The sequence below is a fragment of the Anopheles cruzii genome, chromosome 2 (assembly GCF_943734635.1).
Source record: "Anopheles cruzii chromosome 2, idAnoCruzAS_RS32_06, whole genome shotgun sequence".
In the NCBI taxonomy this organism is placed as follows: domain Eukaryota; kingdom Metazoa; phylum Arthropoda; class Insecta; order Diptera; family Culicidae; genus Anopheles; species Anopheles cruzii.
Window position 1 is genome coordinate 722,507 of NC_069144.1, and position 25,556 is coordinate 748,062.

Genomic DNA, 25,556 nt, shown 5'->3' on the forward strand with positions numbered 1-25,556 from the left:
CAGGGGGGTCGATGGTCAGTTCGGGGCGCGGGTAGGCCGAATGAAAATTTGATTAGGAAAATGGTCATTCGTTATGTTGCCAATGTTGGCCCGTACTAGGGCTCATGGACAAACGGATGGTCTAGTGCCGGTCCTACTGTCGTACTTTGTCTCGAGAGCTCGTCGAGTTTGAAACGAACTTGTAAATTATCGTCTTCAGCTTGGTAAAAATTATGCAAAAATATTTTGTTATATCTAAGACCCTAGCCATTTAAGAAGCTGTCAAAACGCGCACTCACAGCACTCGACATCGGCCAACCTCGAATTCACTCGGTGGCCGCCAAACTCCGAAATACCGGAAGATTCTCGCCGTGACGGGGGCACCGTGACCAAATTACAAAACCAACCGCGGCGGTCCGTGTGCCGTGTCGGGGTCCGGGTCCGTCGAGAGATAACGAACACCGTGTGTCGACACGCCCGATAAGTGGGGTTGGACGACAATTTTCGTCATGTAGAAATTAATTTGTAATAAAATCCGTTACCAGCATGACGGCGTGTGGCGCTGGAACGGCTTCCGGTACCGGTCCGGGGCCGTCCCCGGCCTGTTATGTTCCGGCACTCGAGTGGCTTGTCGAGCTGTTCAGCTCGATGGCGCGCGTTCGTGTGGCAAATATGTTTTGCGGAGCAGGACCAGGGCCCCATCTCGGGTCTCGGCACCGGCCTGGCCCACTTCCGTCTTCAATGTTGCCGCATATCATCCTCATCCATAATCATCCAAACGTCCACTCATCCATCGAACAACCACTGCGAACACTCTGCTGCGTGTGCTGCTCGAGAGCACACGAAGCATTGTAGAGATAGTGCGAGAGCGAGAGGCATTGTCGGTGGCCGGTGGTAGTGGTGCGAGCGGGACCGAGCGTGCGAATCAGCGACAGAGATTCAATTCAAACATCTGTCATACTGATAAAAACATGTGTTTTTGTGTTCCATCATTTTACTTATCGCAAACTCGAATCCATTAGTGCTGTGGCACCGAGCCCGTCGGCAGCCCCAGACGCGGCCACCCGACGGCACCCGGCAAGTCTAGTCTGATGGGAGACCGATGGGACCACCACCGACACGCCACCACGTGTGCCTGCCACCGGATTCCGGAGGCCGATTGAAGGGGCAACTTTTCACCGAACTCGCTCTCGGCTCTGTCAGCATCGCTCGGCGCGTCGACCGTTGCCGTTGAAATGTGTCACAAAATGCACTTTTGCGAATTGTGTGACGCCTTCGAATGATGGATTTAGGCAATCCGCGGCCTTCATTAGGCAAATGCAGCGCTGAAGCTTCACCCGCCGGGGGCTCCCGCCAACGGCATTCGGTTGGCGTGTGTCGGTGAAGTTTAGAAAATTGTCAAAATCATCAATTCAACTGTCACGCTGCGTCAACGACGGGAGTTAGGATCGTTTAGGAACACCACACACGACGGTGGGTCGTTGTGACACGCATCGTTATCGGATGTTAACTTTAAATAGGGGATTTTGTGGATGGGATGCTCACCGATTTAAATTATTGTACGATAATGAAACATTAAAATATCATCAAAAAAGGATTGAGAGAACAAATTGAGCGGCTCATTGCACCTTGTTACGCGCGAAAATTTGCGTAAAACACTAAAACCATGGCTTGATTGGTAAATTGCCCTCAAAATATAGAAGCTTACAGTCCGAATCATCGCACCAGACGGGGAAATCCCGCAGTTCCGAGCCTTCCTTTCGGTGGAGGCGCCTGGTAACGCACTGGCGTGGTCCCCATCGCCCAGGCGATAAAGTAAATATTTATTGGCCCGCCGTTGCCGTGTGCCAGCCTCGAGAATTAATGAGCAACCGGCTATTCGTGGCCACATGCCCGTGTGTGTCCACTTACACACAGGATTCGCGCGCCAGGACGACCAGGCGGCTCCATCAATCTGTTTTAAAAACGACACCCCACCGCGACCGGGGATCGCCGATCGCGCCGAGGCCATTTTGACTCCTCGTAGCTCGTACGCTAATCTGTCGATAACATTCTGATTTGTTCAATCATTACGGGCGCCGGGATAACTGTGACACATTAATCGCGCGTGCCCCGGAAACAGGCGGTGGCCGCCAGCCAACCGTTTTGACAGCCATTTGCCTGCAGCTGCGCAGTCTGCCGCCCCTTCTTCGCTTCCCCCTCGGGCGGGCCGCCCAAAAACCAATCTAATTCCCGTTTGTGTCCCCGTCCGATCTGCGTCCGATCCGCGTCCGATCCGCGTGTGCCACCGTCCAGTTCGCCCGCAACGCGGCGCTAATTGGTTATGCGACGATAAGTATTTGTTATGACAATAGCAACACCAAATTTGCATAAACACTACAGGACACCTCGCCGGCGCCGGAACGTTCGGTTTATTTGTGCTCCTCGGCCTCACCCTCGGTGTGTGCGTCTGCACCGCATGCACCCCCGGTGTGACACTTTAGCATATCGAGTGTTTGTGGCCCGGTTCCCCGCTGCACTACCGGGCACAATTCCGGGCCCGATGCGTTTCCGGCGGTGCTAAATTGAATTTTATGGAAATTAAACCGCTCGCCGCCCGGGCCGCGGCTGGGAAAAGGCGGCTGCTACTTCCGCGACGGCGGCGGCGGTGGCACCGAATATGATATGTCGAAAATAAATTAATACAAACATTAGCGTTTATTTTCTTCTCGCCGGTGTGTCCGCATAGGCCTGTCGCCGTCCCCGCCTACCTCTCCCCTTACAGGCGGTGGCGATCAATGTTTTGTTTTTAGCATTCCATTCGCCGAGTCACACTTGGCCCGGGGACAGCGCGCGAAACCGGGGGTCGGTCGCCGCAGCGGACAGCAGCAAGGTGATACGGTTCGATGGCAAAATTTGCATTTCGTCATGCTGGTTCCGTTCCCATTCCCAGGGTTCGGGTTTTTTCGTGGGGGGGAAGGACATGCGCCACACAGTGACATGGCACACACACCGGAGTGGCCAGCTGAAAATGAGCCACCGGGAGCGGTGTGTTTGCGCGGTGAGGCAAATGAAAAAGAAAACGGCGGAAAATTATGCACCTATTTGATAATGTTTGCGGCGCTCCCCCTGGCCACCCCGGTGATTGGCCCGCTATCAGCGTTCTATCTATTTTTTGTCTGTTTGCCAGCCCACGATTGGGACGTTTTTCGTCACTTTTTTCGACTCGATTGTTTGCTTTTGCTATTTGTCACCTTGTTTTTTGTCAATTGTTTGGTGCACGAAGGACGGGAAAAGTTCGGTTCGTATCCTAACAATTGATTATGTTTGGAATGATGGATTAATTATTCGGGCGTCAGACTGGTGATCGAGATCGCATCGTCAGAAGGCTTAACGGTAAAATGGAATCCATATTAAACAGTGGACGGGACACAATGGCGCTCAAATCGATGGTCATGTCCATAATAGTACATACTTTATTGCTACGAGTGCTATCTCTTAAGGCTCAACCACTTTACTACACAAACATAGTGAGAAACGTATAAAATGCAACAATCTTATCGTACGAATTGTTCACGGAACACGTCCTTCAGCATCGCGGTGGTGCATTCGTAACATAGGCCACGCGCATCCGTATTTTGTTCGGTTCGGGAAATTTCAGTCCTTTTGGTATTATTTTTGGTGTTGATGGCAAAGAAAAAACTGTTAAAAACGAAACAGGAGCTAGAGTATCTCCACGTACAGCTTCTACAGGCCCCGATCACGGAACGGATCTCTACGGTACAACCCGTGTGCTTCGCGCTCATAGTCTAGCTTTGCCCGTCCGTATGCTTTCGTGATCTTCCGGAGTAAGCAATCGATACGTGCCGTTGCTCTGCAGGTAGTAGATGGGATCCTTCACCTTGTCCAGATCGTATCCGTCCACCTGCAGATCGCGCTTCTTCAGCTTAAACGTGGTCGTCATCGGTACCTCCGAGAGCACACGGATGAACAGTGGCCTCGCGTACGGGGGCAAACTGGCCCGAATGCCGGCCGCCAGCTGCTCCATGTCCACTTTCCCTTCCGGATCCACGACGGCTGCCATGCCCGCTTTACCTTCGATCTCGGGAATCTGTTCAGGAATGGAATCGTAATCGTAAGTTTCGGGACGCACGCGGCCACTCTAAGACGACTTACGTCAACTCCGTATACGGCACAATCTTTCAGGCCCACAATCGTCGTGATGACGCCTTCCACCTCCGACGTGGCTACGTTTTCACCGCGCCATCTGAACCGAGAAGCAAGCAACATTGAGAATCAACCCGTGCGGCCATCGTACTGTTGCGCCACTCACCTAAACGTATCACCCGTTCGATCCTTGAAGTAATAGTTACCGAGCAGATCCTGCACCAGAATGTCACCCGAGTTGAAATAGATATCGCCGGTTCGGAACACATCGTGCAGGACCTTCTTCTCCGAGGCGGCCTTATCGGCGTAGCCAACGAACGAGTTGAGTGCCTTTTTCGGGTTGATCTTCCCCACGAAAACGCCCGGTTCTCCCGCTTTACACTTGATGCAGAAACCGTTCCGGCCGCGGATAACTTCACCCGTTTCCTCATCGCATCTGGTAGAAGCAGGACACAGGGTTAATGATTCATTTAATTGTCACAGTGGCAAACAGGAATTTACCTAATCAACGTGACCGGGTAGATGGCTTTGGCAAAGTTCGGCACAAATCCGACGGCCCCCATCGTGTTGTCGATGTTTACTGTCGAAATAATAAACGCAGAATGCCATGCTCAGAGTTTAACTTGCGGCAACTTTCCGCTAGAAACTTACACAAATTCGAGTTGCCTTCCGTGGAGCCGTAAAACTCGCCAATCTGCGCAATGTTGAAGCGCGACACGAACTGTGGCCATATCTGGGGCCGCAACCCGTTGCCAAACATCAGCCGCACACTGTGCTGAGTGTCGGTCGCCTTGGGCGGTGTCATCAGCACGAATCGACAGATCTCCCCAATGTACTGCGCCACCTGTTCGGCGCCACCACACGTGGAACGGAGAGAAACGTGAGAATGAAGACCGTGGGACCCTCTAATCTCGTACCACCACCCACCGACGGCTAACTCACCGTACACTTGTGCCGGATGCAATCGGTCCAGAAGTTGGAGGCGGAAAACTTTTTGCGCAAGGCCGCCGTCAAACCACACAGCACCACGCTGCCGACGCCAATCATGCCGCCGGCCGAATGATAAAGCGGCAATGAATTATAAATGATGTCGTCATCGCGGAAGCTCAGCATATAATAGCACCCGAGGGCCATGAAGGTGTACCTGCGCGAGACGAAGGCGAATGATGATAAATACCAAATCGTACACGCTGTGGGTTCGCCCACCGGAGGATAGAACCGTGCCGCGATGGCGGAGATGATGAAAGTGATAGAAAAATTATCGGACACAGTCCGAAGGACACAACGCAGCCAACTGTAGCAGCGGCGGTGGTATAGTAAATGGCCACCGGGAAGACAAACACGCAAGACAACGCGTGGTGGAACGTGTATCGCGGTTCCCACGGTGCTAAGGACCACCTTCCGAGAAGCATTATGAGCGTCATCCGTCAGAGGGTGAACGGATTTTCGCCAGAATCTTTCGCAACCGACAGGGTTTTGTTCGCGAGCAGAAGGATGATCGAACGAAGCACGGTATCAATCTTGAGGATGACACTATTAGAGCAACATTTTTCAGTGGCTCAGAGTGTCCAGTAGAGCGCGACACGCTTTATCATCCGAGAGTGATCATTCCACCATGCTTTTTCCATTATTTTTTAAAGTCACACGAAATAGTTGCAGTGTAAATGAATAAATATTGTTACCAAACCTTTGTGAATTGCATAAAAAAGAGCGTTAAAAAATAAGTAATGTAACAAAACGATCTCAACACCTTAAGGAAACACTCATCCCTTACCTTAGGTTCGTGATGACGGCCGCCTTTGGCATACCGGTCGTGCCGGACGTATAGATGTAAACCAATTTATCTTTCGGTGATATATCATTCGGGATGGCGCTTAAATCTACGCTTGAGCCACTGCTGCCACCGTCACCGTCCACGCTGAGCCTTAAATCTTCGGCATCTAAAACAGAAAAATTTTCGCATGTGAGAAGATGATTTATGATTATCAATTATATCGTATCGCATTAAAACGCCCTACAAGCGGCCACACACACGCAGAACTCACGCACACGATGAGGTGCGAGCACATGTGGTGGCAACCGTCTCAGCTGCGACCACCACCATAGGGACACACTCTGCATTGGCCAAAGTGCCCACAAAAGAAAATAAAATTGAAAAAAATTAAAACTTGCTTCGTGCATAGTCTACTGGGACCAACCAGCCGTAGTGAGGCCGATAATTAATTTAAGGGATCGAATCAGTTTTGGGCCACCTTATCCCACCGACCGGAGAGCCCACTGTTCGCGCCGGTCGCACGTGTTCAGAGCCCGGTTAATGGAAAGGTGATAAAACGCCGGTAGAAGCGGCCCAACGATGTGGCACAAGAAACGGAGCCGACGGAGTGAAGCAGGACGACCCCCCGAAAGCTTGCGGTGGAGCGAACGACGAACAGCGCACGAATATACATCATCGGAATTCGAGATGTGTGCAATTTATGGGAAAACACCAGAGGTTTCGGACAGCGACACCGAGCGTTTCCCGATGCGCGCCCCCCTCACCGGAATGACGGGGCCGAAATATTCTTAAGCGTTCCGTCGTCGTCGGTTGCAAGCGCCTGGGAAAATCGGATCCTCGGGCAAGGTGTTGTGCCGGTTGCGTTTGATGAGCGCGCGCCGCAAGGAGAAGCAGATCGGGCACGACCACGACCCGAAGACAAAAAACTGTGTTCCCCCGAGACCGGGAAAGGGAAACTTCCGCAAACGGGGCCCGGACTGGCACACTGACTGTGTGTGTGTTCGAATAGACATAAAGAAGTGAAAGAAAGCGAATCGAAAGAGGGATTATTGGGTGAAGCTTTAAAACATAAGCACCTTCCCGCGATGGTGGAAGTTTGTGTGGAAGACATCGCACCCCGGGTTCGGCCCCAGCGCGTGGGTCGGGTAGTTTTGGCGCGGTGTCAGAGGTTTTTGCGAATCGGCCACGGCCACCATCATCACCATCCGGTCGACGACCGGTTGGTGGTGTAGATGGAGCGTCGATGGTTCCGATCGAGTGCAATTGAATAAAAACTCATTTACCTGGCAATGGGTCACTATTGGTGGTTCCGTCCTCGTCGTCTGCGCTGCGAAACCGGTACACCGGTAAGCCTTTTATGCCGTCCTGCTCGTATATTTCGGCGATCGCTGCAAAAGACAGTGGAATATTAACGATGTTTCTGCGCGAGTCGAGAGGCCGGGACGACCGGTGGCCCGACACCGTGTGGTGCCGCCGGGTCCCCGGTAGGGATGGGAGCTTTGCATTGACTGCCGTTTGTGTGCTGAATGTGTCTCTCGCAAACCCTGGGCCACGCTGAATAGAGTCCGTTCGGGGTTTCTTAATTACTTAGCAGCACAAAAGGGAAGCCACGACGCTGGTATTTAGAGACAGAGCTTTTTTGGGAGGCTTAAGATGCAGCTCGAAATGCAAAAAAGGAAACAAAATTTGGTAGATATTTTCTCACTAAATGATAGCAATTAGACACTAAAAATGATTCAACGAGCAACGATGAATCCGAAATTCAATCGTCGAGAATCAATTGTATGGCAATCATTTTGAAATGTCTGCTTCCTTAACTGATGGGACTCATTCCGTTAGCTAATTAAAAACGCAAAACCCTTTCCTTTCGACAACAGCCCGTCAAGCAGCACAAGAACCGGACGTTCGATCGGAACTCGCTCAGAAAGAAAGTCAATCATCAAAACTGGGCCTCCCTCTTTTCCGATGGTGCTTATCAAAGCGTACCACAAACAGCACACGCTCTGATTCCACACCGAGCCCGGCAATCGACCGCAAGCTCGTACGACCCGGGGGCCTGGGCTGATCCGAGGTCGAAATGGTCGAAAAAAACCTGTCCATTTTCGGACAGGACTCCTTCAGTAGAAAGCCTTTTTTGCTGTAGTCTGAAAATGGCTTTGTTTTCCGAACTCAGGTATCAATCCAATTTCTTAACATCACACAGGTCTCCTTTCCAGGCCAGGCTGGACGGTGTGGTTGCAAAACAGTGCCGATATCATCATGACCGATAATGGACGGTTCGGTTCATCACATTTTAGACAGAACCCTCGAACCCGTATGGGACCCGCAAGGAGCTGGGATGCCAAACGGAACCCATTCGACGGAGATAAGACAGAAGGCGAGAGAGTGCGAGAGCGCGTGTCCGCACAGATCTCGGGGAACCGGAACTCGGAATCGGAATCGCGCGCATGTTCGCAAAGACACGGCTTCGCTCTGGGATGATTGATTGACAGTTTCTATTATCACTCACCTCCGGCCAGCTCCGTGCTAACGATGATTGCTTTCGAATTAGCCACCGCTATCGAGTGACGCAGCGTTTCCTTGCGCAGGTTCGAGTTGATCAGTGCCGTTACGATGCCGATTTTGGACAACCCGAGCCAGATGCACGGATACTCAAGCCGGGTCTCCATGAGCAGCGCAATCGTGTCGCCCTTCCGGAAACCCTTCGCATAGAAGTGAGCGGCCACGCGGTCGACCAGCTGCTTCACCTCGCCGAACGTTAGCTGCCGGTTGTCCATCAGAAAGGCCGCTTTTTGGGGATGCCGCGCCACGACGCTCTCGAAGATTTGCACCACCGTGGCACCGGCCCGTTCGTAGCGGTACAGTGACAGGTTGAGCTTGAGAAAGATGACCGCCGTTCTGTGGAAAGGCAAACGAATTTCGGTGTGAAAAGGGCGAAAGCATTCAAAAAACAAGGTTGTTCCTAGGGCCAAACACAGACATCTGCCACGGCCGGGTTTTGGCATTAGAATCGGAGAATTATGCCTTCGGAAGGCGTCTCTGCGAAAAAGACGCACATGAGCTAACGTTAACGAGCGAACATTTTATGATCGCGTGATCAATTGCACCGTGCCCGTGGTTGCTGGGGAGCCGTAAGTGGAGGAAAACAAAGTCGCATGGCGTGTGGCCAGGGTGCGCACGGTCCACGGTTCATCAAAACCACGATCAAGTGACAATTCACACCACGCCGGCAACATAGGTGATGGCGGAGGCAAAGGAAATTGTAAATAACCAGCCATGCAAAGTTATCGCGCCAATGCTTGTCCAGCACACCGACGGGAATACCGACGGCATCGGCACGCGCGTATTACGCCTATCGTTAGCCGCGAATCGGAGCGTTAAGCTAACAAGATTAATGATACGTTTGCCTGTTTACCCGTTTACGAATCGGTAGAGTTTGTCGTGCGATTAAACGACACAAGTATGAGTTAAATAGTGGCAAAAGATTAGCAAGTTTGGCACAGATTAGCATTGAGTATTAGCTTGGCATTGAGTTGAGTTGAGCATTGAGCATCGGCGCGATAAACGTATGCAGAGCGAAGCATAATAGCAGCGCGACTCAAGTGTTTAACAAGTGCACCTCCCATTCGGAGCAGCTAGGTGGCACCGACGACACGGTCAAATTATGCCGAACATTAAAGCAAAGCGCTAGAACCTTGAAGTGTTCGCTGCTGCACCATGCAAATGTACACCAATTCTTACGCGCCAGCCACACCGCGAGCGCTCTGTCTGGCGCGGCTCCTGTGGAGACACGAATCGTGTTAGTCGCTGCTTAGAAACAATCAACATCAGGCCGCTTGGACGGTGACATAAATCATCATCATCAACGGTGGGCCACTGGGGCGAAGAAACAGAAACGGGGGAAACGAATCTTAATTCTAGTGTCACACCCGGGCACCGGAGGGGGTTGGCAAACGGGGGACACCCCTTTACGGCGGTACGGCACACGCTTACCGTAAATCCCGAGGCAGCGAACGGACGGAGGCGTACACGGTCGACGGTCGATCGCCGGATATGAGGTAAAAAAGGAGACCGGTCAGTAGCGTTTGTGGTATCAATCTCTGTCCGATCGCTAATGATGCCGCCATCGCCACAGCTGTGATGCCGGACAACGTCAGGAACTTTTGTTTCACACTCAGCTCGACCAGCATTTTGAAGCTTTGCGAAGTTTGCGCGTTGCGATTGCTTTCCTCCTAATGCTTTCCCGCTTCAAGTGCGGTCCGGTGTCGTCGGTGGGTTCCGGTCCCGATTCCGGTCCCTACGCGAGTGGGACTTTGGATCGAGACAGTTCGTTTCCGTGCTTCAGATAGTGTAATCAACTATTCCTGGTAGATGATGCTAGAAGAGAAGAAGAGTATAATTATTAGATTAGCCTCGGCCACAAAGTCGTCTCGCTACATTCCGAAAGTATTTGGGGAACCGCCGTTATATTTGAATAAGATAATAAGTTTAACGATAACGGATGGTCAAGAGTGACGCCCCTAAACGGCAACCTCAAGTTAGCGCTTAGCTGTACTTGAGCTGATAAGCAATCATTAGAAGTACAGATCTTATCTCTAATCCCCTGAGGAATTTCCTCGAGTGTTATGTAATTCGTCGAAAAATTACTGACAAACGAGCCGTTGAGAAATAGAGATTTTGTAGGTTTGGGCCGTCAATGAGCCAGTGCCGCCCACCGCAAGTGCTCGCGCGAACTAACACGTGAGTCACAATTACTGTAATTGAGGTGCAATAAGCCAATGCAAATAAAGTGCTTGATTGCACAATCAGCACGCCACGGTCGGTAAGAACGGGATCGCCTCCGATGTCTCCGATCGAGTGCGACCGATTCCCGAACGGGCTAACCCCAAACCGACCTCAAACACGAACCCGATTAGTCGTTCACGAGGATTAGCGCAGTAATGCAAATGGGCGGTACAGCAAAAAAACGGAACCGTCAGCCACTTTGCATATCGGACTGATGCCGGCATTGGACGTCGAAATACGGCGTGCATTTAATGAGGTGCTACCGCGAGCCAGACTAGACCGCCCTGTGCTAGAAGGTTGAATGGGTTTGCAATTTGATTAGTGCCACATGCGTGTCAAACTGGCACGGTTAAGGCCAGGCCGATATTTTACCACGTGCCAGCTGCGGTTTCTGTGGCTACGAGACTGAAAGAAGATACGTCTCGAAAGCGCACGATCGCTACAGCTGATCAATTGGGGCTCCGTTTGCGACGCGATCACCCGTCGTGGCGCAAAGTCCACCGGACGTGCCTGATTGGCTCGGCGTACGCTTACGCGCAGGTTATGGTTTCGTCGCCCGTGCCCGATTCTTGGCCCGACGTTCATAGTCCATGAGAGACTTCTTGGAAGATGATACGGCAGCATGATGTAGATTGTTTGGACTTTGGCATCATGTCTACCTATATCAGTTTCAACCTACATTCGGGTCCTAGACATCAGCTGCCAATGGTGGTGCCCTGTTGTGTGGTTCTGGGCCGACGATCGTACTCTTCCGCACGGTGTCCATTCAACGGGAAGAGACGCGAAGAGATAAGAGAACAGTTAGCACACATCTTTAGCGGAAAGGGTCACGCCGGGTTCACAGGGACCGTTGAACTGGTGATCGTGTTTGCAAACAAGGAAGCTGGCACATCATGCAAATAATCCTGCGGACTCTACTCTCTATTCTATTTGAATACTTGGGACAGTTGACATACTATCTCGTCGTTCAGATTACGACATCTGGAACTAGAGAATGTAGGAATTCGTTTCGGGTTACTTGCGACAGATAACATTACCGACACCAGGACTTCAAAGCCAACTATTCAATCTTCACGCCGTCAGAAAATCAGTAACTGACAAGGCTATCGATCACATTATGAGCCCGGTAATCTGCTGGTGGTGTACTCGTCCAGAAACCGAATTCACCTTGACACTGAGGAGCGGGTGAGCGGCCACTCCAACGTAAGCCACCCACACGCGAGAGAACTACAGATTCCATGAATGGTCCGTCACCAGAGCGCGCAAATGATCTCAGGGGTCGCGCAGCACCACATGCGGTGTCAGCGCACACAATAGGCCTCTTCAATTGACGATTACAGATCGGCTCCGGACCCGCACACAATTCGAGCCCGCAGAATGACGACTCAAATTAAACGCTGCCAGCTGCGGACGACTTGCACTGGAAATCACTGTAGGGCCCCGTAATGAGATGCGTACAGAGCTGAAGCACCGTGGCCATCAGTCGTGGATTACCTACTTCGGTTTACGCCGTCCTTCAACGACCACGGCTCGGTTACATCCGTTATTGCAAGGGGACCAGGGTGAATCAGAAAAAGGCACTAACCCCTCCGTTATAATTTGACGATAGCTTATCACAACAACGCCACACAACACCAATTTGTTAGATAACCACACCACGAACGGTCATTTCACACTCAACGCGGCCAGAGCGCACAGGCGGGAACGATTGTCGCTCGCCGAAGGGTTTGACCGAACTGCGACGGATGAAGCTCGCACGCACTCCGCCAAGCGGAAGCAACCCGCGGGCGGACCAGTTGGACGTGTATGGGTGCGTTCGTTTGGTTCCGTTGATCGCGACGCGCCGTAGGCCGAGAAGCCGACAAAACGTGATCGACGCGACCCGTCTCGCTTCGGTGCCTCGCAACGCCACTCGATACTCAACAGGGGACCGGGGAACCGGGGAGCCCGGATCATATGAGTCGGAGACATCTCCAGAGGCCAGAGGGTTGTTGGTATTCGTGACAGAAACGCGGAGCTTGGGTTTCCAGACTCGGGCGCGACTCCCTTTGTCAACTGCGCCATATGATCGCGCGTGATGCACGCTGAACAACGCTCTGGTGGTGGTATGACTGATGATCGCGCCACACGAACGGATGTGGATTAAGTGCGTTAATTAACATCGATCTCACTCTCTCTTTCAGTTCAGAGTGGAATGATTTTACGGCGTTCTCGCGGCGTCTCGTTGGCATCTGTTGGCCGAACAGCGAGACCTAGGCCACCGAGCGAATGGGAGTAAAAAAGCGAAAGTAATTGTGTCGACGTGCAGAAAGTGCATTGTTGCATTGGCTTGGTGCAACGGAATGCGAAGAATTTTTTGCGTGTGGGTCATTTGCTTGTTTTCGTTGAAATAAGATCCCGTCTGCGGCCGCACGCTCTTTGTCCGTCGACAGTGCGCGCGAGAAGTGTTATGCAAATACCTGCCGAGAAGCGTTCGCTGTCCTTTTTCATGGGCAAATGCAATCGGATACGATAAAGAACTGAGCCGATAAACAAGAACTCAGACTTTAAGGAACATTATAAATCGCAAGGGAGCGACACCTCGAGTTTCTATTCTTTGTTTGAAACCTGTTTGAACACCCCATTGAATACATTGGACATTGGACGGAAAAGTTATATTAAACCCATCACCGGTAAACCATTTTCGGATAAAATGCGCTCCCCGTTCGTTAGGTAACAGCAATCTATTTACAATCAAACTACAGCAGCTTTAGGTTCTCCACTAGCGCATCGATCACTTCGCTGCGCTCCGGTCCCAGCCCGAGAACGGTTTCCGTCCCGCTGGCAACCTGCGTCCTGCCTGCGTCGCGAACTATTTCAGTGATCACTCCCACGGCCTTGGCCCGGTGCGTCAGTAAATGCATCTTCTCCAGGCCGTCAACCTTTAGCACTATCTTCGGTTGTCCCTGCCTGAGCCACGAGTCGAGCTTGGCTTTGCCGGACCCGGCGGCAGTGGCACGCATGCAACACAGAACGGCCGCATGGGCGCACTGTGACGCAATCTTTCCCTTCCGCAAACCCAAATCCGTGCGCACCACCAGCACCATCTTCATCGGATCGCCCCGCAGACAGGAGAACAGTGCCCGGAACGCTTTCATTTATCACCGTACTTTGCTCGCTGCTGGGCCGTGTAGTCTTGCATGCACAGTTTGAACTCTTTCACCGCGTCCTGGCAGCGCCGCCAGTCGCCGGTTTCGGCAATGCACTCCTGAAGAAGGTTTGTTAGGGCAATTAACGCGGGGCATACAGTGGCGAGTGTCTCCTTACCTGTACTTTGTAGTGCAGCTCGATGCAACCCGTGTTTTTAAGCATCCGTTCTACGGGATCGACCACATCATCGGACATGATAAAGTTTTGAAACTTTGCCAAAAAGAGCTACGGAAAGGCAACATTCGAAACTACGGGCGACATGACAGCAGCGCGGCAAAAAAGGTAAACAAACCGTTTAAGCAGCCGCCCAACGGCCGGGCGGCTGTTAAATACCACCTGGCCAGGAAGCTTCCGTTTATTACCAGAATCTCGGTGCATCATCTTAGTTCCTATTGAATTAATACGACCAATTATTGGTGTGTCTTCATGATATTATTCAGTTTCGATTACCCCTCTTTTTGCTGTGCTTCACACAAACTGCAAGCCGCCAGTTTGAAACCTGAATCGCTGAACCCAGCGCCTTAAACACGCATCTGTCAAACAGCCGCGGAGCTTCGTCGGCAGGTTTGTTTTTTTTTTCTCCGCATTCCGTCAACACCGTGATTCTCGGCGCACGGTTTTCTGTTCCATGTTTATTTTCGTTTCACGAAAGCTGTTTAGCACGATTCATCTCGAAACAATCCAGTTAAAACGGCGCTAAACCCGAACGCGGCAAGTAGCATCGAAAGTGTTCGAACCATCGCCGGTTAAGCATACCGTATCCGGCGCTCCGGAGATACCTATCGACAGGTAAAAAGAAAGCCGTAGACGCGGCACACGGCCGGTTGTTGAAGTTCATCGAAAGTCATTCGTCGGAGAGTGCTTTCGAGCGTATCGGCTTCGGAATACGGGTGCAAAAAACGGTTCCGTTGCGGCCCGTAGTGTTGGTGTTTTGTGCGAGTGTGAGAAAAAGAAACACGAACCATCAACCGGGACGATAGAACGCGAAAAAACATCCATTCCGCCCCGCCACCCAGACCCCGGACCGTCGAAGACCGCGGTCGAGCGCCAGGCGTTGTGTGTTGACCTGAATATGCGGGACACCGCACACGCCGTTTTCCCGTCGGAGCATTCGAACCGTTTCACGGCCGAACGAGCGAGCAAATAAAACACGCAAAACATCGCAAGTACAAAGAAACGGAGAAGAAAACAGCGTCTCCGTCTTGAGCGGCAAACAGAAGGCGCGAGCATCGCGTGACATCATCGGCGGAGCAATAATCGCTTCTTTGCTCCATCATCGGTCCAGAAATATTCGTTGTGCTTAGAACGGATCCAACAGAGTAGGCATTTCCAGCCCGTTAACATCAGCCCTCAAAACCGGATTCGCAGTAGACTATGAGCAGGGGGCCGAAGTTTCTCAAACCGGGTAAGTAACCGGCCAGGTGTTGCAGAAATCGCGCACAGCAGTTCACGTTTATGCGCGCGCCCCACTCACCGCGCTGGCAGCAGCTAATTCAATTTGTTAGCCGACCACCGGCAAACAGTTACCACCCATTTTCGCACAATTGTGTAAACCGCGCGCCAATGTGTGTGTGGAAAGGGTTCTCGCGATCGCGAGTAGTCCGCGTTTTGAAACAGACCTTCCGTCTGAACTTGAACCTTGAATGTTAAGCGAGTGCACGCCAAACCGGATCGCGGTTCTTTAGTATGTTTTCAACCAACCGTGTGTTGTATCGTTTTAGGTTATTTTATTGAATAACCCTGCCCTTGATCACTTCCTTTCTGGGTTCACTGACAGTGGATGCGCCGCCACCCAAGATGACAAAAATCACTTTCAGAATACCTAATGATGACGGAATGCCCCGTTTCAATGCCACCATCGTGCTTTGGGTCGATCACGCGCGATCGTGCGAATCCGATACCCCCTTTAGGCGATCCGAATTCGTGGCCACCGCGATCGAGAGAGACGAGTGTTTGAGAAGTTGTGTAACGGGCAGATGACGAAGTTCTCGGGTGAATGTGCACCTGTAAAGTATGCCACCGTGAGTTGGCACCTTCGCCGTCCCGATAAGTCACCGATAAGCGAGGAATTCCGCGCGTTGCCGCAATCTTAATAATCGATTGATACGCGATGTGGGGCCCGGCTATCCCCGGGGAAGATAACAAAAAACGGGGACTATTCCCGGGGTTTCGTGCGTTCGTGCGCTCTAAATCGTTCGTCACACACGCCCCGCGGGTTGATAAGGCCAGAGAGATACCCCCAGACACCCAGAACACCGATCGGTGTCTGGCCAATGTGTTGGTGTGACCCTTGTTACCGAAGGCTCAGGGCGAGGTACGCCAGGTACCGATAAGTGTGTACATTGGCCGTTTTCGGTATATTTCGCGAGCGCCTTATCAACACCGCTTGTTAATTGATAAAACACCATGCGTGTGTTGGTGCATTGGTTGCGCTTAGAGGCGCTCCGGTGTCCAACGGCACCGGGTAAATTGTAATTGAATTAGTTTCGCGCTTCAACCCGCCTTGATCGGGTTCGTCCGGCGGGACAGTCGAGCGTGTTCAGTGTTTTGCGTGCAAATCGTGGCCAATCGTGACCGCCTGTGTTGGACCGTTTTGTACCATCGTACCCTGTAATCACGCGCGGTACTCGCTCCTATCGGTGTGCCATTTAATCGTACATTTCCTTCCGATGGGAAACACATATGCTAATAATCTTCTCTAACCCCTCTGCTGGCAGATGACGAGTCGTTCGCCTCGGAACGGGACGCCGCGCCATCGGACGATCACGTAACGTCGTTCGTGTTTAACGCCCACCAATCGCTAGCGCTCGCCGCCCAGCGGGAACGTCTTCCGATCCGCCAGTACCGCGATCAGATACTGTACTGCCTCGAGCACTACCAGACGCTCGTGCTCGTCGGGGAGACCGGGTCCGGCAAAAGCACGCAGGTACCACAGGTAAGTCAAACACAGTGACATAAACATACTTAAATGATGAAAAGGGGTCTGTTTGAAGCTGATTCCGTAGTTCGTAGTTTTTGCATACCAGTTCTTCGGTTCATTGACTCACGACGGACGCGCCGGCCGGAAGTGAAACATAAACAAACTCTCCGCGGCAACGCGACCGGAACACCGCGTCAGACAACGTTGTCGAACGCGATTAATCAGCAAAAGACAACAAATGATTCAGAGCAAACGATGATAAGTCATCTAAGTGGCGGTAATGGCCGCAGATACGTTACACGTTTGACGTGGCATTTGGGGCGATTGTGTATTTTCGCTCACCCGTTATCATTGGCCAACCGCGGCGGACGTGTCGATGCTGCCCTGTCATCATCGCCATGATTCGGTTTCTCGTTCGCTCGATCCGAGTTTGTTTGATAGACGAGAGGTCAAGGTTGTTGGTCTGGCCGACCGATGATGTCATCGCTAATTGGCCCGATAGGAGAGAGAGTAGTTCGCTACGATAGGTCAAGTTTCTCTCAAACCCACACCTGTCACGGATACGGGTTGCGTACGTTTACTTTAAATTGTCTATTAGCAAGAGTATCAATTGTAATTGACTTCCTGTGAGGCCACGCGATTGCCCCCCGGGGGACTGTACACTGTTGCACGTTTTGCAGTTAAATTTGATGGCCACAATCCTGTGACGCACGACGCACGTTGGTGGTGGTGTTGGTGAAATGGCAGAAACGTGGCGCACTCTTTCCAAACAATTGTCGTTCGGCTGCCGGCTCCCATTACGATGCGTAATATTGAGCAGAGACGCTACTGTTAAATTTATTCACTCTCGAGTAAGCGACAAACTAAAAACCTTTTTTGTAGAACCTCTTTTATTACACCGTAATGTGATAGTAGAAGGAGAAGTAGCTCAAAAATTATAAGTATTTCTTTCTCCACTGTCTGTCGCGAACTGCCCGTTTCTCGCTTTTCCATCTTCTCTAAGGATACTAGATGTACGTGCGTCGTTCTAGCTATAGTTTCTAATAATGTCCGCCAGGTGTGCTGGTGCCGGCGGCTAGGACGTACCATGATATCTGTTTTTACGCAACAGCTACATTGTAATGCTTTTGTTTTGTTTAGTCGCAAAGTTTGTCTCGATCGTAAAACATACTCACGATCACGTTTCAGCATGAGTCACTTTGCATTTCGTGTGAAGCAAACAAATAAAAATTGTACAATTTGTAGACTCTCCTAACATTGTCTCGCTGCTCCTGTAATTTGTGTTCGAAACTTATCATTTCGAAGAAACGTCAACCCCATTGCGCTGCGCTTCGTAGCGATAATGAGTCAACGCTTATCGGCCAATCTCGTCGATTTGTAAGTGTCCTCAAACAACCATTAGCGGGCGACTTACGACGTACCACCGGACGTCGGTGGGACCGTTCGGTCTATTTCTGACACTTTATGAGTACACCAAACACACGGGTACCAGCGACAGCGATCGTCGCGATAGAAGGGCGCCAACAAAGAACGGGATCGGGAGAGGGCGGAGTGAGGTATCTGTTGGTTGTTTTTATTCAGCTCCATGCGTCCGTCCGACAACGTCATCAAATCGGCGGCTAATGGTGCACCGAAACCTGGCCTATTTTTAGGTCGGCTTCGCTGTCGGCTTTTTGTGTGTCTCGTGCCGCCTCCTTGCACGGCACGGCATAATACGCCGCGGAAACGGAAACTCTTTCGATCGACCGTCGGACGGACGAACGGTCGGTCTAAACTATTTATGGTGTGACTATCAACAGTTTATGACGCTTCCTGTGTTATCCTTTTGGCCGGATCCCGCGGCGGGGGACCGGCGCCACCGATTTTGGGCGTGAAATATTTATGAGCGAAATCGGAATCCGCCTGGTTTGGGATTCCAAGAATGCCAACAAAAAGTTAGTGGCCAACAACACAGTCTTCTGCGACTGTTTGTGTGTCTCGTCGCCGTAGGTATCTTTCAACGCATTTATGCTGGCGAACGAAGGTCGACACGCGAGCGCCATGCTTCAAACAAATCCTTGTGCCCAAAGGAAAGAAGGAAAAAGGGAGGAAAAACGTCTTTCGGAAAGGATATGTTACGACGATATGGGTTAGTTCGAAGAGATAGTCGGTCCGTCTGAATGTATTAGGTGTAGGACTTAATTCTTGCCGTTTTACAATCGATGGCGTTACTCACTGAATGTTGCAAATTTATTTTAAAGAAATATGTGTTTGATAGCTAATGTCATTACGCATCTAACGCAGTTTAGGTTATTTTTGTTAAAGTGTAAACAATACTTCAATATGAAGGAAACTGATCCCGAAAGCCATTAAATTTTAATGGAATGAACTTGCTCTTACTGACAGAACGTGATGATTCTGGCTTGCAAGACCAAGAGCGACCTGAATAGTCAAAAAAGGTTGATGATGAAGGATTTTTCAGCATTGCTTGATCGGAATGCACGTCAGATGCACAAATGTTAGGAGTTGATGAAAAGGGGAGTTATTACAAGAGTCCCAAACGCAAAAAAGCCTGGATACAGCCTGGTAAACCAGGTCCATCGCCACCAAAGCGAAATATTCATTTTGCAACGGTTACGCTGTGCATATGGTGGGATACGGAAGGTGTGGTGTATTTTGAGCTTTCAGAACCTAATGAAATTATTGTTGGACAATCCCATCGACAAGACCACCAGATGTTCACCAGTTGTTGCTCTTTCGGACTAGTATTTGTTCCGTTGCATGAGCAACGATTTGACAGCACAACGGTTCACTTCTTATGACAGTATTGAAAAATAGGTCTCTGGATCGACACGAAATCGAGGAACTACCTAAAAGATGGCAGAAAGTAGTAGCTAACGACGGACAATACTTTCATTAAGGCAGTCATAGGTTTAATTGTTGTAATTAGGTTACAAATGTCGAGTAAAAACTGCAAGAATTAAGTCCTACACCTAATATGTCTGAATGTAGAAACAAATTATTGAGTTATTGATGGTCAAATTGGCGGCATATAGATTTATGTGTATAATATAATCTTATCAATCCGCGCTCAACTTTAAGCCCACGGAACCTCGGAGTGTTGGTGACTGGAAAGAGTAACAGAGAGGCACAGACCGTTACATGAAGTAACTAAATTATTGGTCACTGGCTCACTGACCATCTAGCATGAACAACACAGTATTCGGTTAATGCTTTTCCTTCTGGCCAGAGCGCGTAATTGGACCTCTGTGGACCTTTCGTGAGACCCACATTTTCCCGTCCCAATCGAACCCCGTCTGTTGTCACCATACATTATTCAGCACTCGCTGCCCGCGGGCCTCGGAAACGGAACCCGGAACCCGGGCTCGATTGGTGAATGGATCGGATCGGGCTGTGGATGAATGGAAAATTGTGGCACAAGCAGGACAGGCAGCAAAAGCGTGGCAAGAAATGTTGAAAAGTCAGCAGAATTGATGTTTACCCGCGAGCCTTGCAACGCCGGGGACACCCAGACTGAAAGGATTGGAAGTGGCACTTTGGTAAGGGGGGGGAACAAGAACATTACGCTTTCGAGAGTCGCCGGGACACTTCCCAGTGAACCGCGAGGCGTGCTCGTGTCAAGGATTCGGCGAAGGCCGGAATCGTCCTTCAGCGCCTCGGGCGGGCGGCCGTGGCGTGTGTTCTGTGTGGTGCACTATAAATTTCTGTTCCAGGGACACGGCCCGGTCGCCTCCAGGGGAATGTCTCACTTATGCAAATTGCATTCCCAGTGGTTCCCTGCGCTTGGTGGGTTGTGGAGGCCTCCCTCACCGGTTAGCACCGTTGTACCTTTGTCAGACGATGCATTATGAATTGAGCTGCCTTTTTGTCGGACTTTTTTTACTAGATGTCTTGTGTGACGGAATCGGAATAGGCAAAGGACAATCTATAAAAGAGGAGAGGAGCCGTTTTTTGCGCTCAAACGGCTGCGATACGCGTTTGATGTTACTTTTAGTTCCAATGAACGTTACACCTGAAGCTGGCAACAATGCTTTCCCGGGAATCGTTCTTTCGTTGAATTGGTCAACAAAATAGTAACTAATTCATATCCCGTCCCGGACTATCGGGGGGGGAACCTTCCCCAAGCAAGGGCATGATAAGGAATATCATTCTGTTCCGCAGAGGCAAACGACTGACGGCTTTTTGTATCATAATCCCCACGCACGCAGCATAACCCGAAGGACACACACACCCGGCACTCGGCCTCTCCGCCACGCCACCGTTCGCCTATGACTCAACCCGCTCTCTCTCTCTCTCTCTCTGTTTCGTTTCAGTTCGTGCCGGTGGTGGTGGTGTAGGAGGACGCGGCCACAGAGCCCCCGCCTCGGTGCCGCCAATTCTCTCCCCGCACCTACACGAGCGACGACAACGGAGTAGCGTTAGCTGAAGCCTGAATGTGGTCGCGGGTTTAGTTGTAGTGCAGTAGCGCTGGGCATCGGTGTGTCCCGGTTGTGTCCCGGTTGTGGGCCAATTGGAGAAGGTTTTAGCGTTAAGCGTAGTGTAGAGACCCAGTAAAGTGTGTTCGAAAAATGGTTGGCCCAAGTTCGCAGGTCAGCAAAGCTCTGCTGTCGCTGCTCTTCCTGCTGATCGTGTTTTTCGCCTGGATGGACGTGAATCTGTACATCCGCATCCAGGACTACCCGATCCGCGATACGGACCCGTTCCTCAATGCGGCCAACAGCAGTTTGCTGCTGCTGAAGTCACCGCTGCCGGGCGGGAGTCATCCGAGCACCGTGACGGCTCCGCTACTGGCACCTCCGTCCTCGTCGTCGGTGCCGCAGCAACTCAATCGGTACGTCGTACGCTACGAGGACGTGGCGTGGGTCGGCTGTGACCTGAACCCGCTGTGCGACGTCACGGTGAAGGCGATGATGCTGGATCACACCAACCACTACCTGTTCGCACCGATCGCCACGATCGTCGACAATGTGGCCGGCTTCTCGAAGGGTGACCTGGTGACGCCCAACATGATCTCGACGTTCCACGTGTTCGTGGCGATTGCGGCCGGCCGGATGGTGGCCTCGGATTCGCTCGGCTACCGGCGCATCGGTGTGGTGTTGTTCCAGTTCCGCACCTTCCTGGACGATCTCGATGGGCACGTGGCCCGGGCGAAGAAGAACATCCGCGGTGAACGGTCCGACATCGGGTCGGCCGGGTACTACATCGACGGGATCTGTGACGGGCTCGGCTGTATCGCGCTGATGATCGGGGCGTTCGTGTTTCTGAGGAACAATCCACCGCGGCGCGGCTACACGCAGCTGCAGTCGATCATCCCGGTGGCGGAGCCGAAGGGTTCGTCCGAGTCGGGCGTCATCTACAAGGTGAAGGTCACGACGAAGAAGGTCGCGCGGAAGGTGCTCTGCTACACCGGCATGCTGATGCTGAGCTCGACCGGCTGGAACCGGTACATCGCGATCTACCAGGACATGCTGGAGCGCGAGAACGTGACGCCGACCCAGTACCTGCACCAGGAGTCCGTGTTCCGCTCGACCGGCTTCTTCTGCATCGCCTGGCTGTGGCGCATCTTCAACGTGCACGCGCTGCTCCACTTTCTGCTGCTGAGCGTCTTCTGTGATAAGCTGTGGGAGTACCTGCGCCTGGTGCAGTACTCCGGCTACGTGGCCCTCCTGGTGATCATCAGCGTCGCCGAGATGCACCTGCTGGGCGTCCAGACGTTCATCTACAAGTCGCTCACCGCCAGCAACAGCTCCTTGTGATTGGCCTAGAGACAGAGTGTGTGTTTGTTGTCGCCGTCCTCTGCGTCGCACCTTTCTTCTGTACCTGTGTGTGTGTGGCTTCTCGCCGGGCCGGAGCGCTGGATCGCGGATCACTAATCTAACAACGGGCCTTAGCTTGAGTGAGAACGGACGGTGCGGGGAGAACTCTAGAGCACGTGTTGTCTATTTGAGCTCGTTGCGTCTGCGTAGAACTGTAGAACCTTAGAGAGGAGGTAGCGTTAGGGGACAAGTTGACGCTGAACCGTTTTTTCTGCGGCAAAGTGTGATTATACGCGGGGGGAAGCCTTGCCCAAAGTGGGGCAAAGATCCCCCAGAGAGGAACTCGGTAGCTGACGATCGTGACGAAACGTGAAGGGAAGATTAACAAGAGAGAGAGCCTTTATCACTGCGGTGTGTGTTAGATCAATGATTGTGTTTGCTAAATGTATTTTATCTGTCAAGTTAGTGTATAAATGTTACGCTTTCGGGTGGTGAGTGGTGGTGTGTATGTACGCGTGTGAGTGTTGTACAGTGTGTTTGTTGATCACCGCGCACCGATCAGAAAGCGTCACAGCCTGTATATCCACAATCATCGAGTGATATTGTTTGAGAGATTTCCGAGGGTCGCCCGGTGATTTTCTACGTATTTTACGTTCGAAAGAACACCCTTTCTATAAGCGTATCGTTTTACTACGGAGGGGGACCACTCTGTGGGCCGCGGTGGGGTAGAATTAGTTGGCCAACGTCGACTTTAAAAGTGACCAGGCGTCTCCATTACCACGTATATGCGTTTGACCGTCACCAGTGTTTTCCTTTCGATCTTGCCACCAGCGCGCGCTCGCTGGAGCTCCATTCTGGAGTTCGCGATCGTTTGCGGTCTGAACTGTTGTAACTAATCGTTTCATGGATGTTATCACCCCCTTTCATCGAGAGATAAAGAAATGGAAATAAAACTGAAATCTTGTACATTCGTTCGAAAATGTGTTCCGTTTTGAGTAGCGCCAGAAAGTAGTCTCTCCGAATCGGAATTTATGGCCCGCCTTCGTAAGTGTTCACCCAATTCTGTCTCATTCTTCACAGTACCTGTACGAGTTCGGATGGCACTCGAAGGGCCTGATTGGCATCACGGAACCCCGCCGGATATCGGCCATCACGCTGGCCGACCGGGTCGCCTCGGAACGGGGCGAACTGTGCGGCGAAACGGTTGGCGTGGCGATCCGCTTCATCGCAAAGTGTGACCCGACCCAGACGAAGATTAAGTACATGACCGAGGGCATTCTGCTGCGCGAGATGCTGGCCGATCCGCTGCTAACCCAGTACGCCGTCATCATGATCGACGAGGCACACGAACGGAGCACCCTTACCGACACGGCGCTCGGTCTGCTGAAGAAGATTGCCCGCAAGCGACCGCAGCTGAAGATCATCGTATCGTCGGCCACGGTAGACGCGGAACTGTTTCGTGACTTTTTCAATCTTAAGCCGGCCCGCGGCACCCAGCACGACACGGCCGTCATACTGACCGTCGAGGGGAGGATGTACCCGCAGGAAGTGTTCTATCTGCGAGAACCGTGTCCGGATTATGTAAAGGAAACGGTCGCGACGGTGATGAAGATACACCGCACCGCGGAACCGAGGGGGGACGTGCTGGCGTTTCTCACCGGCCAGGAAGAGGTCCTGCGGGCGCTCGATTTACTGCGCGAGCATCAGGAAGCGGCCGGCCGCGAGGACATGCTGATTTTGCCGATGTACGGCACGCTCTCGAACACGGACCAGCTGAAGGTGTTCTTCGCGCCACCGAAGGGCGTCCGGAAGGTGGTGCTGGCAACGAACATTGCCGAAACGTCCGTCACCATCCCGGGCATCGTTTACGGTATGTTCCGGTGTGCCGTCGCTGCCGCCGCTGCGCTAGTGCCGACTCCTAACGTTCCGTTTCGTTCCCTTTCCAGTGATCGATTGTGGATTCGTGAAGCTAAAGTGGTACTCGGCCGACAGCACGACCGACAGCTTGGTGGTGGTGCCCGTAAGTAAGGCGGCGGCCGAACAGCGTGCCGGCCGTGCCGGGCGTATCCGCAGCGGGAAAGTGTACCGACTGTACACCGAAGCCGAATGGGAGAAGCTACCGGAGCACACGCCGCCCGAGATGCGCCGCTCGGACCTCTGCAGCACCGTCCTCTACCTAAAGGCCCTTGGCATTGACAACATTCTTCGCTTCACGTTCCCGTCGGCCCCACCGGCCAAGAATCTGCTCGCGTGCCTCGAAACATTGTACGCCCTGGAGGCGCTCAACGCCGACGGCACGCTCACGTCGCCGGTCGGTTACTTTCTCGCCGAAATGGCCATTCCACCGATGATGGCCAAGATGCTGTACAAGGCGGGCGAGATGGGCTGTTCGGAGGAAATTCTGGTCATCATTGCGATGCTGCAGGTGCAATCGGTGTTCTCGAAGCCGGCCGGTGGGCAGGCCGCGATCCGGGGCCGGATCGCCAAGCGAAACTTTGAGGTGGCCGAAGGTGATCTGGTGACACTGCTCAACGTATACTGTGCGTTCGTTGAGAGTGGCCGGACGAAGGAGTTTTGTGGCCGCAACTTCCTCATCTATCGCAATCTGAAGCGTGCGCACGAAATTAAGACCCAACTAACGGCATCGCTCGAGCGGGAACTGAACATTCCGTTGCTGTCGTGTGGCGGGAACGTGGAAACTCTCTGCCGGTGCATCGTGGCAGGGTTCTTCCCGTACGCGGCCTACCTGCACCACTCGGGCGTGTATCGGACGGTGCGAGGCAACACGGAGCTAAGCATACACCCGCTGTCCGCGCTGTACACCGAGCAGCAACCGCAGTGGGTCGTGTTCTGTGAGCTCATCCACACGACGAAGCTGTTCATGAAGGACATAACCGTCATACAGCAGAGCTGGCTACCGGAGATTGCGCCGCATTACTACCACAAAGTGACGGTGCGCGATCAGCATTGATCGACCCGGACCGATCGCCCTTTTCTTACCCTAATT

The 25,556-nt window shown here is 52.1% G+C and overlaps 5 protein-coding genes across 5 annotated transcripts; 2 read left to right on the top strand and 3 right to left on the bottom strand.

Annotated features, from left to right (window-relative positions):
- Nucleotides 1-3,414: 3,414 nt before the first annotated feature.
- Nucleotides 3,415-12,406, bottom strand: LOC128268884 (long-chain fatty acid transport protein 4). The gene is made up of 11 exons (XM_053006175.1): nucleotides 12,179-12,406; nucleotides 9,893-10,276; nucleotides 8,409-8,797; nucleotides 7,183-7,287; nucleotides 5,900-6,065; nucleotides 5,068-5,269; nucleotides 4,777-4,969; nucleotides 4,627-4,705; nucleotides 4,292-4,561; nucleotides 4,135-4,225; nucleotides 3,415-4,069 (listed from the first exon to the last, which is right to left on the bottom strand). Exons 2-11 carry the CDS (start codon nucleotides 10,087-10,089, stop codon nucleotides 3,761-3,763), a joined length of 2,001 nt encoding a protein of 666 aa, XP_052862135.1. The 5' UTR covers nucleotides 10,090-10,276; nucleotides 12,179-12,406; the 3' UTR covers nucleotides 3,415-3,760.
- Nucleotides 12,407-13,422: 1,016 nt separating this feature from the next.
- On the bottom strand, nucleotides 13,423-13,821 carry LOC128267561 (uncharacterized). Its single transcript, XM_053004427.1, has one exon. It carries the CDS (start codon nucleotides 13,819-13,821, stop codon nucleotides 13,423-13,425), a length of 399 nt encoding a protein of 132 aa, XP_052860387.1.
- LOC128267562 (cytochrome c oxidase assembly factor 4 homolog, mitochondrial) lies at nucleotides 13,792-14,128 on the bottom strand. Its single transcript, XM_053004428.1, has 2 exons — nucleotides 13,991-14,128; nucleotides 13,792-13,931 (listed from the first exon to the last, which is right to left on the bottom strand). Exons 1-2 carry the CDS (start codon nucleotides 14,066-14,068, stop codon nucleotides 13,818-13,820), a joined length of 192 nt encoding a protein of 63 aa, XP_052860388.1. The 5' UTR covers nucleotides 14,069-14,128; the 3' UTR covers nucleotides 13,792-13,817.
- A 1,006-nt stretch (nucleotides 14,129-15,134) lies between these two features.
- Nucleotides 15,135-25,520, top strand: LOC128269295 (probable ATP-dependent RNA helicase DHX35). The gene is made up of 4 exons (XM_053006722.1): nucleotides 15,135-15,278; nucleotides 16,591-16,808; nucleotides 23,630-24,419; nucleotides 24,496-25,520. Exons 1-4 carry the CDS (start codon nucleotides 15,248-15,250, stop codon nucleotides 25,518-25,520), a joined length of 2,064 nt encoding a protein of 687 aa, XP_052862682.1. The 5' UTR covers nucleotides 15,135-15,247.
- On the top strand, nucleotides 21,362-23,515 carry LOC128268651 (ceramide phosphoethanolamine synthase). The gene has a single exon (XM_053005809.1). The coding sequence runs from the start codon at nucleotides 21,362-21,364 to the stop codon at nucleotides 22,547-22,549; it is 1,188 nt and encodes a 395-aa protein (XP_052861769.1). The 3' UTR covers nucleotides 22,550-23,515.
- Nucleotides 25,521-25,556: the final 36 nt, after the last annotated feature.